Source organism: Bactrocera dorsalis, chromosome 1 (genome assembly GCF_023373825.1).
Source record: "Bactrocera dorsalis isolate Fly_Bdor chromosome 1, ASM2337382v1, whole genome shotgun sequence".
Taxonomy (NCBI): Eukaryota; Metazoa; Arthropoda; class Insecta; order Diptera; family Tephritidae; genus Bactrocera; species Bactrocera dorsalis.
Genome location: NC_064303.1, coordinates 1,245,002 through 1,258,211, shown reverse-complemented (window position 1 = coordinate 1,258,211; position 13,210 = coordinate 1,245,002). Strand labels below are relative to the sequence as shown.

The 13,210-nt window shown below is 36.6% G+C and overlaps 2 protein-coding genes and 1 non-coding gene across 3 annotated transcripts in view; 2 read left to right on the top strand and 1 right to left on the bottom strand.

Moving 5' to 3' along the window:
* LOC105232266 (40S ribosomal protein S8) overlaps window positions 1-13,210 on the top strand; it is a 366,487-nt gene that overhangs the window by 84,174 nt on the left and 269,103 nt on the right. The gene's annotated exons all lie outside the window — the stretch shown is intronic.
* LOC105232275 (centaurin-gamma-1A) overlaps window positions 523-13,210 on the top strand; it is a 267,016-nt gene continuing 254,328 nt past the window's right edge. Inside the window, exons 1-2 of the mRNA XM_049447738.1 lie at window positions 523-777; window positions 2,367-3,014. Of these exons, the coding sequence (XP_049303695.1) occupies window positions 2,681-3,014 (334 nt within the window). The 5' untranslated portion in view covers window positions 523-777; window positions 2,367-2,680. The remainder of the gene's footprint in view (window positions 778-2,366; window positions 3,015-13,210) is intronic.
* Trnak-uuu (transfer RNA lysine (anticodon UUU)) lies at window positions 9,276-9,348 on the bottom strand. The gene has a single exon. It is a non-coding gene; the product is annotated as a tRNA-Lys (tRNA).

Genomic DNA, 13,210 nt, shown 5'->3' with positions numbered 1-13,210 from the left:
AATGGAATCGCTATTTTTTTATTTTTTTCTATTGGGTTAATTATTTTTTCAAAATAAACGATTATTTTTTAAATGATATTGGTTTTGGAAATAAAGTTTAATATCGCTTTGCTGCTATAGCAGTGAACGTATATGATTGCTGTTATCAGTATCAAGCACCCAGATTCAAGATTTCCCATAAGTTCTCTGCATATATGATTTAATTTACAAAAAAATAAATATTTTTTAATTATCGATTCAAAACGTGTTTATTTATTGATAAATATCGGTTAATATTGTTAATCTACTGAACAGATAGAAAAGTTTTAACTTCCAAAACAAAATTGCTGTGTCACCCTGCATTGCGATATCTCTATTCGCCGCTAGAATAATCGACAGTATTGACATTTCCCGTTTTGACATTACGCTTTCCATCGCTGTTTTTGTTTATTCTTTAACCCGCCCGCTGTATTTTATCAAACACAGTAAAATTAAAATCATCCACCACTGCTTTGTATCCAAAGCTCCAACTCCAACAGCAAATCAACAAACACACACATACCTTCACGAGCGAGCAAACCAGAGGAAAACTGACAACAGCAGTTCAAGCGAATTTCAGCCGTTTCGCTCTTGTCAGTTTGTTCTTTGACGTGTTTGAGTTCATTTCATTTGTGTCGGGCGCGCTTCAAATATTAACCGTGGCTAAGTGTTTTGTTTTGTGTTAATTTGTCGGCGTACAAAGATAATTTAATGTAAAAAAACTTGTAATTATTTACAGATTTGCTGCAAAATATCGATGTAATATTTGCGTTAAATTTATGCATTATTTTAGTTCTCAAAAAGTTGTGTGCGTTTTGTTGTAATTTCGTTTGTTTCCATATTTTGTGTGCGTGTGTGCATGTGTGTATTGGCATGTAAAGACGGCAAGTGGAATTGCACCGCTCCAAATTTTGCGTGTGCTGCGACAATGTTGCTTCATTGAATTACGTTGAATTGCTGTTTCGACGTATCGGTGGCAGTGCATGGAAGTGCCGATTCGTTGGACCGAAAGCCGACTAAATACAAAATAAGAGATAGTAATATTTGGTGATTGCGTTGTTTAAATTTAATAATAAGGGCACAAAAAGATAAAGAAGGTTGTACTGAAGTCAAACCCTTTTAAATTAAGAAAACATTTATTAACGCATATTTCTTGCAATGGAAAAGTATTCAATAATTGTAATTTGATTATATTTGCCAAGTAATTGTCCACTTAACATTCCATTTCAAATTTTCAATTCTGGCGCGACCTCAAAACCTATCAACATCTAGCCTACCATCCTTGGTTTGCGCTTCCTCCATTTCCAATTTACACTTCATACCATAAACATTCGACTAGAAGGCAAAAAGCAAAAAAATAACAAATAAACGAAAACGCTAGCAAAAAAGAAATAAACTATTCACGATTTTATTTATGCCCAAACAACTACCAATGCATTCTACGAAAACACACCTACACACATACAAGCACAATACAATCCACCAACAGCAATGAAAAGTAGCATCAGCAATAGCAACAAAAATAAATGCGAAGCAGCAGCATAAAAGCGAGATGAAGTGCTGTTGAACACATGAAAAAACGGCAATTAAACTAGCAACAACAACATAAACAAAACAAACGGCTTTAAAAAGACGAGCGAACACAGATACATACATACATACATATGTACGTACCTAAGCAGACAAATGTAAAGACAAGAAAAAGCATCTAATGAATTGCTCTGGAACGTCAAAAGACGTTAGTTTGTGCGCGGGTGTAACTGATTTTCATATACAATATATGCATATGTGTGTGTGTGTAGCTGGGTAGCTGTACGAAGATTGTTCTAATTATCTAATTTAGTGACTTTAAAGTTAATTATAGATTTCTCGTGTTTACAAACGTGCATATTTATTTATTTCAACGGTCGATTTGTTTATTGCTCGAACATTTTACGAGTATGGCAGAAGTGTAACTGTATGCTACACTGTGTCGTATTAACAACCTCTGAATGCATAAAATTGCTTTACTTCGGTTCAACAAATTGTTTGGTTCGTTTTAAGTTATTTTTTTCGTCGTGGAGTTATATTTTTTAAAGGGATCTTAAATGGATTTGTTATTTTATGCTTTTATAATTTGAAATACCATTGAGTTAATTTTTTTTTAATATTTGGAACAGCGTAAGCTATAATATACTTTGATGAAACTGAGTTATGCGAAAGAATTTAATGCAAAATTTTTTGATTAAGAATTGTTGAAATGTTTTTTATTAAAAGTTAAATTTTGTTTACATCTGTATTGTATGCTAATGAGTTTTAAGGTTCTTATTCATTTATGCAAATTATTATCAATACCACCCCTTCTTTAGCATGCAAATGCGAAAAATCTAAATATTCGTTAAAATAAATAATTGTGAAAAAATATAGTGTAACCGAAATATTGAAGTTTGAATTAAAGCAAAAAATAAATAAAATAAAAGAAAATAAAAATACTTAATCGCAATTTGCATATGGAAATCCCAGAGTGTGGGAAAATGTGAAAAATAATTGTGTTTGTGTATCTACTAAATTGAAGCACACAAATAAAAGAAAAATAAATTGTGAAAAATTGTGTCTCTGTTCTCCGTCTGCAATAAATAATATAGTTTCTCTGCTGTTTTTGTGAGTGTTAATCATTTCTAAAATGAATAATTATCAACACCAAACGCCGCCACCTGTAACGCGGCACCATCATCACCATTTGCCGCCGCCACCGCCGCTGCCGCATCACCATCCAGCACTGTTGCCGCAATCGCAGCCTCCGCTGCCGATGTTGCCGTCACAGCAACAACATGGTGTGCAGCAGCAGCAGCAGCCTCAACCATTGATCAGCAATTCGCTGGCCATACGTCAAGAAATACAACGTTTCGAAAGCGTACATCCATCGATTTATGCAATTTACGATTTAATCGATTTGCTGCCAATCGCCGATGCACAGATCGCCCAGCAGATACGCGATCACGTCGTTTGTATTGAAGGTAAGTGCGCAACTACTACACTCACACACACAAAATTTACCGCAAAAATATACATGCATATAAATATGTAGGTGAAAAACGTACGCTGAAATCAGTGAACGGAGAGGTGAATGAGTGTGCGCTAAATCGAACGGTATAACACACTCGGTTGTCTATTTACAATTGGAAATTGATTACATGGCGAACGGAGCGGCAGTCGTGCATATACTATACATACATGCATTTTTATTTACAGTTACACATATATACATATGTATGTATTTACGGTTGAGTGCAGTTTTTCTATATTAACTGTGATATTATTGCTCTCTTATCAATATTGTAGACGATGAATATAATAATAATACGAGTACAATGTTCTGGTGAAAATTTCGCACTTTTTACAAATAATGATAACAGACTTTCACTCCTCGAAGTTCAGATTTAGTGTAAATTTGGACAGGTGTTTTATAAAAGTTATCCATAAAGCCAAAATCCCTCAAAAGTATTCCTTTCATCAGCAATTGCTTTTAACTATATTCCAGTCTTGTTTTATAATTTTCATTAAATCTTTGCAGGGTATAAGACACTTAAAGATGTATTGATAGTGAGGCCACAGAATCCGTTGAAAGCGTAGGCATCCTAAAGGAAGGCTACTCCTCATGAACCTCGTAACTGAACTTCATCTGGTTTCGCAAAGGCCCAAAACTGGTCATTAGCCTATCAGATTAACCAAAGTTAACCTACGCATTCCTTGATTATTTTTCACAAATTTCCTATATACATACATATGTACATATGTGATTTACATAAGTCTGCAGCTTCCGCAGGACAATTCATAACCCTGATTCTATGGTCCGAAATTATTAAATTTACTATTCAATCAAAAAAGTGACGCTATTGTGTTGTCCATAACTGTATACGTATATCTACATACAAATGTATGTTTTATATTTTGCATATGAGCAGTATAATCACTTTGTATGTAAGTATGTGTTTACTTTTGGTGAAAGTCATTACTACTACTCGATTTCATTTCAATATGTTCTCCACTTTTGTAAATGCATACATATGTAACATACATTCATAAACACACATAAATGTTATTTGCTATATTAGGAAGGGAATAATAATCACAAAATGCCTTTTTAATCGATTTATAGGATTTTCTCTAAAGAAGATTATTCCAATGCAAATGAGTTAAGTTACTGTGGGCGAGCATATGAATAAAATTATTAAATAACGACTACAAATTTGACGCAAAATTAAAAAGCAATTATAAATCTGGCATCGAAAACAAAGCTTCAATCCAAATCAGGTCTCAAACCCACACGACTCATTAGAATTTACAAATAAATATAAATACCCACAAATTCTTTATATAGCAATTATCTAGAATCGCAAATAATCACGGCAGTTTCCAACGTTTAAATTATTGAATTTCCACGAACGAGTGAAACCTTGTAAACGTCTTCGATTAGCAACGACCTTGGGTTCCGTGCGCTTACCATAAGACACTCGTATTTTCTTAGGCCTTCCACTCATTTCTACTTGCATATGGCATATGTAAATTTATATCGGAATAAACAATAAACTACACACATACATACATACTAGCAGCCTGGGCAGATACTTTTTATTTGCCTTCGTAAAATCATAGGCACGTTGCTTGTTTGTGTGTATGTGTGTTGTATGTAAATAATATTTCTCATTATAAAAATAATAAAACAAATCGTGAAAACCACAACGTAACGCAATCAATAATGCACGAGTGTATGTAAGTCACATTGCGACATCAGGGCGGGCAATGAAAGCAGCTGCGGAAGAGTTGCGCTATCTAGAAATGACTTGTTTACATTTGAAATGTGTGGGCAAGTGCGCAAAACGGAAAACCTAAGCTGAATGGGGTATTCATTCTGTAACGAGCGAACTATAGCTCATATGCCGCTCGATTGTTATTGGGAATGATGCTACTTCTCACAAGAATTCTTCTATGATTTCACAAATAATATTCTCTGTTTCTATAAAAATGTTTGAAAACTCGATTGTAGACCTTAAAGAGAATTTCGACGCACATGAATAATTTGCGAGATTGGCATAAGCCAATTGACAGCCGATCGAAAATACAGCAAAACGTCAATAGACAACCATTTGACAGTTGGCAATTGGCACAAGTTTTGTCGGCGAACTTGATAGACTTCTACGAGAGCATCTGAGTACTGCATAATACTCGATATGAAATGGAAGGTGTACTCTGTGTGTACGCTTGGTACCGAAGGGCTGCTGATAAGCGCTCACATTGCGAATGACTACATTGAAAAACATTATCTACACATTTCCGCAACAATGCGTTTTCATTACTTTTATTTTGACTCGCTATTTCTCAATCTTGGAAGTCTTTTCTTTATAAGTGCCGAAAAGTAGACGACTAGTGATGCATCCATCATATTGGCTTCCACTTCACTTCTGTCGTCCCTATCTGCTTGTAATTGCCTCGCGAACATGGAAAATCAATCATTTACTTACGCACAACAAGGAAATTCATCGCTCAATCGCGTTGTCGAATTTCGAACTGTCAAATCAATGACTGGCACATACGAAAAATATGTTTCAATGCTCATTCACACACGCACACCAGCACACATGTGCTTCATATGCGACTGTTTTGCGTTCATTGGCTGCGGGAAAATCGTTAAGTTTTCCAAAACATGTCAAGAACGCTCGTTTGCCCATTCAGATACATGAGAAAAGTGTCTAAATGAGTTTATGTTTATAAATATGTAGATATGTATGTATGTGTGTTCGTAGCATGTGTTATATGATGTCTCGATTTTCGTGTGTTTGCTGCCTACATGGCCCGTTGACAGTTAAATCTGTAGTGATCACAGGGCCTGGGTTGTTGGTGGGCGTCGGTGCACACTTGTTGTGTGAAATTTCTATCTTCTAATGTTGGAGGGCGGACAAAACAAGCTTGTGCGCCCTAATGATACACAAATACAAATTTTTACGTCATGGTGTTTATTTTTAGTTTTGTTACTTAATTGTTTAGTTTTGGATTTGTTTTAAATTACAATATTTCTTTTTATGTTGTTAATCGCTTAATTTGTTGTTTCGTTTCAATGTGTTTAGTATTTGAAAGATTTACTGAAATGATTTGAGGTTGAATCACTCTTGATATGTTCTTTTTTAAATCGAAAACTAATCTGAAGGCCTTTTCGCAATCTGGTTCGGGAAAGTTTTGAAAATAAATTGTTGGAAGGTATTACTCACTAGAATCATTGCATAGGTACAATATGGATGTACTTGAATGAAACTCAGAAAAAAAAAAACAATTAACAGCTGAATTTCTTATAGAAACTACATATATGAATAACTGAACCCGAAAACTTAACCGGCCAACGGTTTGCTTGATTTCTAGTCTGTTAATAAAGTAAGAAAACATGGGAAACTCATACGGCTATGCAGAATGACGTTAGGCACAACCATCAGCTCCCTTGAAATTGTGAAGAACCTCTCCGAGCAGTTTAGAGTAGTAGGCCTTAATAACAGAGCCATGAGTTTAGTCTTTTAAAGCAAAAAAAAAGAAGTGAAAGTGATGGAATTGTATGGTAGCCACGGCGACATTGATATAGTTAAGCGCTAAGGCTAGGTCATGTTGTTCGCTTGGAAGATGATGCTCCAGCGAAAAGCTCTTTCGACTCGAAAGAGATTGGTGAATAAAGGAAGCAAGGGTGCCCACTCATCCGATGGAAGGACCAAGCTGTTTGCCTTTAAGATGTACATATGTACAACTGGCGTGAGCTCGCAAAAAGTAGGGACATCTGGAGAACGACGGTTGTAGTGCCTAAGAAAAAGAAGCGTAGTGCATAATGGTCCGATATTGGGGGAAAAATTAGGACTTCTTGGGGAGAAAAGACTGTGTGCTAAACTTTAAATCGATATATAAAAAATGGAGAGACTAGTTCGCGTGTATACACATAGATGGATATGAATAAATCGAGTCAGCTTATCTCAGGTCTCCGACGTTTCCATCTGGGAAACTTAATATACTCTGTTTGGGGTCTAAATAATTCGCAATTCTGCTTGCATACACTTCAATTAAAATGCCGAAAATGAAAATTAATGAAAAAGTGAAAGATGTTTCGAGGTTGTTAAGCCCAATTTATGTGGCACTAAAACTATAAAATTACAGTCCAAACAGTATTGTGATGTTTTTAATCCATTTGTAGCATTTTGTGACGCCTTTTAATAGTCCCAAAAGACTTAAAATCAATTGCAATTTGATTTCTAGTTTCATTTTACTTTATTGGGGTCATAAAATAGGCTGAGTTGTCTACTTTCTTCGTGCAATATTGGAAAATTTCAGTGTTGCACAATTCTATACGAAATTGCAGCATCGGAATAGCAAATAAAAAGTTAAATGCCGTGAACTTTATTGCTATGCGGCGAATCGATAGATGCCAATTGGGAAACTAACATAAATACAGGGAAAATAAAAACTGTAAAAAGACCAAACCAATGTTTATCGCACATACATATGTATATGTATGTATAAGTATATCTATATTCTTACTAATACTTCGCTCGTCTTCTTTTGGGGGTAGAGGGTTGACAATGCCAAAGCTTAAAGACAGCTAAGCCAGTGCATATGGCTTGTGGCCAGCGGGTGGTCACGGCGCAGCAATTCGGATGGTGTTGGTAGTCAAAGCCAACTTGCCAGGACCACATGCACGCTTCAAGACAACTTTAACCAGCGATAGCAACAATTTCTTATTGCCACCCCAAGAGCCGATTGCTCGTCAGCCTTCCGGTGATACGGCCAAGATGCGCTGCGTAGAGTACAACCATGTTTGGAAGCGGGTATTTTTTCGGTAGATTTTTATCGGCGGATGTTGAAGGATATGTGGCTGGGAATAACGGTGCACCGCTAGTGACTTTGTGTGTGGGGGTATGGAATTTCGCAATTATCTCTGTAAGTGCACAATGGGATTTTTGCGCAAAGTTGCCACAAATGATTTTGACGAGTTGCCAGCTGAGTTGCGCGCAGTCTGCCAGGCTGGAGTGGGCAGGCTCTGTGTTTTGTGAAGAAAGCAGTGAAAGTACGTGCACACAAAGGAAATATTTCGTCATGAGGTGTGTGAAGTAAGGGAGAGCAAATTCGAAATAAATGGGTCGTCGTCGTCGGTCTCAGCGGTGTCTTTGTGCGAAGCAGTGATGAGTAGCTTTTGTGCGTTTAGTCATGTCTGTCTCATGCTTGCCAACAAATCAATGCAGCAACAACAATGGCGCTCGTTTGCGGCACGGCAAGGACTGATTGACTGGCAGCTGGGACCCATTTCGGTAGGTGTAGGCTGTTTTGGGGATGTGTTTAGGTGGTGGCTTATGTTCTTGCTGCTCACGCCGATAATCGTGTCTTGTTTATATGTGTGCGGCAAGAAAGCAGCAACAAATAGATTCAATTACTTGGGTTTGCGGGTGTTTCGCCAAATGAAGCGAAGTGAATAAATGAAGTTTACTTAGCATCCTAAAGCACTCCAACCACCTGCTTTTATCTGCCGCAATTTCTAATATTTTTTTTTTGTTATTTCTTTCGAGGGAAGCCCAGTTGGTGGTAGGCTGGCGAAATGCGCTCGTAATGAGAAATGTGTCACGAATTTGTCAGAATTGATGAAATAACCGAAAATGACAAATTTTTGTGTTAAACTGCTGCTGTGATCGCGGAAGAACGAAGCACTTTTGTTAGTCATTAATATTGGGTAATCGAAAAAGTCTTTTCGTATTTCTAATCAAACTTCAACTAATTTATTTTTAATTTATATACATACATATAAGTTAAAAATATGTACCATTTTGGTTGGCCTCTTTTGTGCTACACGAATTGATACAACATCGTTTCCGTAAACTTCACAAATTTCATTGGTGGCTTGCGTGGCATTCTTCTCTTTTTTATATAAAAATTTCAAAATATAGCGAATTTCTTCATTATTTTCACTCATTTTTGAACAGCTGCAACTTTTTTTCAACGTCCCCGAATTTCATTTTTTTTTTGGTTAAATGAAGCTTAAAATCTCAACTTTCTAACACGATATGGTATTATACAATGTTATTGGTTACCCACTACGCGACTACCCAGTATGTAGATTAAGATTAGTATCATTAAATTGTGCGTATACTACAACAATTTCAAATCTAGTGCCATATAAATCTAACATCAAATTACTGTACCTCAAAAACCCTTTTTGAAAATATTAAATAAAAAAAAATTTAATAAAAAACTATACTCGCCCGAGCAGGGACTTGAACCCTGGACCCTTGGATTAAAAGTCCAATGCTCTACCGACTGAGCTACCCGGGCACATATTTACACTCCAGCAAAATGCTGAATTGAATACACTTTTCATTCTATTCGTGTGTGTGTTTGTATGTTAGGCACTGAAGGGATGATAAGAAAAAACTAAAATGTTTTAGAACGGATCGAAGTTAAGTGGAAGCTTTCGGGAGTTATCCCAGAAGTATTAAAACGGATTTTTAGGTTAGGATGAGCTTTGATCTCACATCCTGAATTTCTTTTACTAAGGACTTCAATGGCAACCTTTCCTTAGGAGTCTACCCATGATATTCGCTTTTTTGAAAGAAGGCGTGTGTTGAGTAATGATATATGTATGTATGTATACATTTTGGGATTCCAGCAACTTAAAAGAAGGCGTTTGTTATGAGTAATGATACATACCTACTTTGGAAATTTATTCATGTGTGGTGTGGGATGTTCCGCTGTGAGCATTTTCGTTAAACGTTTCATTTTTTAAGAATATACATATGTTTGTTTGTATATTCCAATATTTGAATGAAAAATATTACCCACATTAATCGTGGGACCATGTCACAGCTGGAGCATTTTAGCGCCCGATTACTTTTTTTCGGATTTGTTTGGAACTTTCGTATATGAATATATGCACATCCATTAACACACCACAATCACTCACTTATATATTTGCAATGCCTATACATATGTATGTATGTACATATGTCTGGCTATAGCAGGAATTTAGTCAATTGCGTTAAGGAATGCCACGGCAAAAGTCATTTGTGGCAATAAAAATTTTAACAATGTCGAATTACGTGTCAGCGCCATATACCCCACCAACAACAACAATACAACCGAAATGAAAACAACAACATTTGCGCTGGGAACACAGTATCGGTGACAATAAATCACGTTTAATTGCCTTTTAGCCGCGTCTACCGGATTTTTTTTTACCCAGGCTGCGCAGGGGTGGACAGGGGAGCAGGAAAAGAGTAATCACAAAAGTAGTTGACGGTTAAGGATTGCTGGTGGTTACATCAGTACATGGAAGAATGCAGACGTGCGCCACCCATTCGCACTTCCGTTTATCCTTACAGATTGCTTTTACTTTAGATTTCTCTCCCTTTTTGTCGTCCAAGTACATCCACACACACACCCACCTTCATTTTCGCTGACTCTCACATTTTTGATGCTGTAGCTTACACCTTACACCAACAGAAATTCATGTAAAACGGCATATTTGGTTCAAAGTGTGTGAGTGTGTGTGTTGAAATGTATAACATCGGGGGCAATAACACCGATTCTTAGCACGAAAATAAAATGTAGCACCACACCGCGCGCTCGCTGGCAACAATGAGCGGCATCAACACTCACAACATTAACACTTCATCTGCAATGTTGCAGCAAATAAAAGCAGTAGCAGCAGCAGCAATTGCTGCTCCAAATCATCAACAAGCGCTTGTTTTGTTGCTTTTCTTGCTTGTTGTTGCAACCATTGCGGCACTGCGGCAGTCTCTGCCACCCAACAAGTTGTTCCAATTGCCGCTTCGAAGCCTCACTCTGCAGCCGCAGCGTCATCGCAGATTGCCTGCCATTCGATAAGCCATTGTTGCCATCTGTTGCCGCACCGCTCCGCTCGCTTGTCGCAGCGCCAATGCCAGCCCCAACGCCATGGTTGCGTCAAATTGCATGCCATGCCTTTTCGACCGAAAATCTCCAAAGTGATAATGTCACAACAAGCATACATATGTACATATGCATGTCTGAATGTATGTATGTATGTTTATATGTATTTATACTCAACTACTTGCAAACATTGCTTGAATAAACGCGTGTACATATGAATGTAAGCGGGTGTCGGCACGTGTCTATTCAGCGGAAACGCGTCGGACAGGCGTCGGTATGTGTCAGGCGCTCGCTTGTTGCATACTAACTGTATTGTCGCTTGTCGTACGCTCCCCTACGCTTCGTGTCCTGTTGGTCGTTCTCTTTGTGACCACTGTGATTGCAACAGATTTGCTCTGACCTTTCTCTAGCGAAATTTTGCACGAGTACATACCCTCATGTTCTATACGAATTATTACAAACACTCACACATCTATTTGCGGGAATATTCATATATGTTTGGTATTAACCAAAATACCATAAAAATCGCTGTGCGTGATTTGGCAATAAAATAAAATTTTTAAACCCAGCCCTTCCCCAGCACATTGCAAATTGAACGCAAATAAAATGTTCCAGCTTTCATTCGAGGCATCCGGTAAGGAAAAATATCAGTTTCTGACTGTTGTGGATATTTTGGTTTATTTTTATGCGTAATCAAGGAAGAATATATAAATTTTAAAGTGTTATACGAACTTATAAATTCCAAAAAACGATTTAACGAAAAAAACTGAATTGAACTGAACTGATTTTTCTTGCATTTTAGACTAGAATACCCCTTAAAGATGACTACCAGTTAATTTTTTTTATCGAATTTTAGGACAAAAAACATTAAAAATAATCTAAGTGGAATTTGAATAATTATTTATTTATTTATTACTATCATTATTTTTTTTTGTGAAATCGTGTTCAAATTACTCAATCATTTTCTACTTATTTTTCAAAAGAACTGCTGTGAACAGAAAATATTCCTACAGGGTACGTGTTAATAATATTTTATGTGCAATATCGTTGTAAGGGTACATCGGTGCAGTAGAGCATATATGTACAATAAACTCATCGCATCAAATTACGTTTTTCATTTGACAGTTTTGTTAAATGGCGCTTAAGTATAAAAACTGACATTTTAATATCGAAAGGTTAATAGCAATGACAATCTAAAATCACTCTGTTAAATGGAAAACTAAGGAGAATAATGTGAATATCGATTTAGTGATCAATTTAAAAATGTAATAAAATAGTGGTGTACGAATCATTATTGAATGCTTAATTTGCTGGATATAGTGCTAAGGAGTACATATATTTTTTCGACAATTTTTTTTTTAATATTTAGTATAACAACTCTGTGGCTTGAATTTATAGAATATTCACATTATTATTGGATTTGTAGAATATATACATACATCGGTATCTTTAACTGAGAAGCTCTCCATACATCCATCCATCAATTTTTCAGCGTTTTGCTCTCTCCACTAACACAGCTTTCTGCCAAAGTTGACTGCCCACATCTGAAGCCATAAATTCAGTTGACATCTGCCAGTAAATCATTCGCTTATGAAGTCGAACTCACTAAATCAAAACACGATTCTTAGACAAAGACAGTGAAATCTTTTATTGACCAAAATATGTGTACTGATTAAAGAGCGAATGATAAGCAGGAAGAAACCGAAGAATGATGTCGTTTGATTGTAGTCGGAAAAATAGATTCATGCGCTGCGAAGTTGACCATTTTTCAATGTAAAAAAAATAGATATATATACATATGTATGTATACATATGTATGTATATATTAGGTTTTGACAGGAACTCCCACTCTCATACGTGGAAGCGATGTTAGAATTGTGTTTTTATGTGCATAAAAGGTGTGTTGAAAACACTTCGTCGATCAAAATTCAGCAACAACAAGAATTTCTGCATAAAAATTGCATATTTTTTCAACGAATCACACATTTGTTGTTGCTGTAGTGTGAACAAAAAATCACTGCAGCACCACTTTCCGGCCAGAAATAGAAAGCAACAACAAGTGGCATCTGACGGCACGAGGTGTGGGTGTGTGTCTGTCTGCGAGTCGACAAGTATGTGAAGTTGTGCACACGCCCACCAACAGCATGCAGTGACTGACTGCGTTGACATTGATAATGAATGGCAGCCGGTTCAGCCGGTGCCGGCTTTATTTTGTCACATTTTTTGCTGACTTTCCTAGCGTTTATTGCAGGAAAATCGAGAAAAAAGCGTGTGGAAGTACGATTGC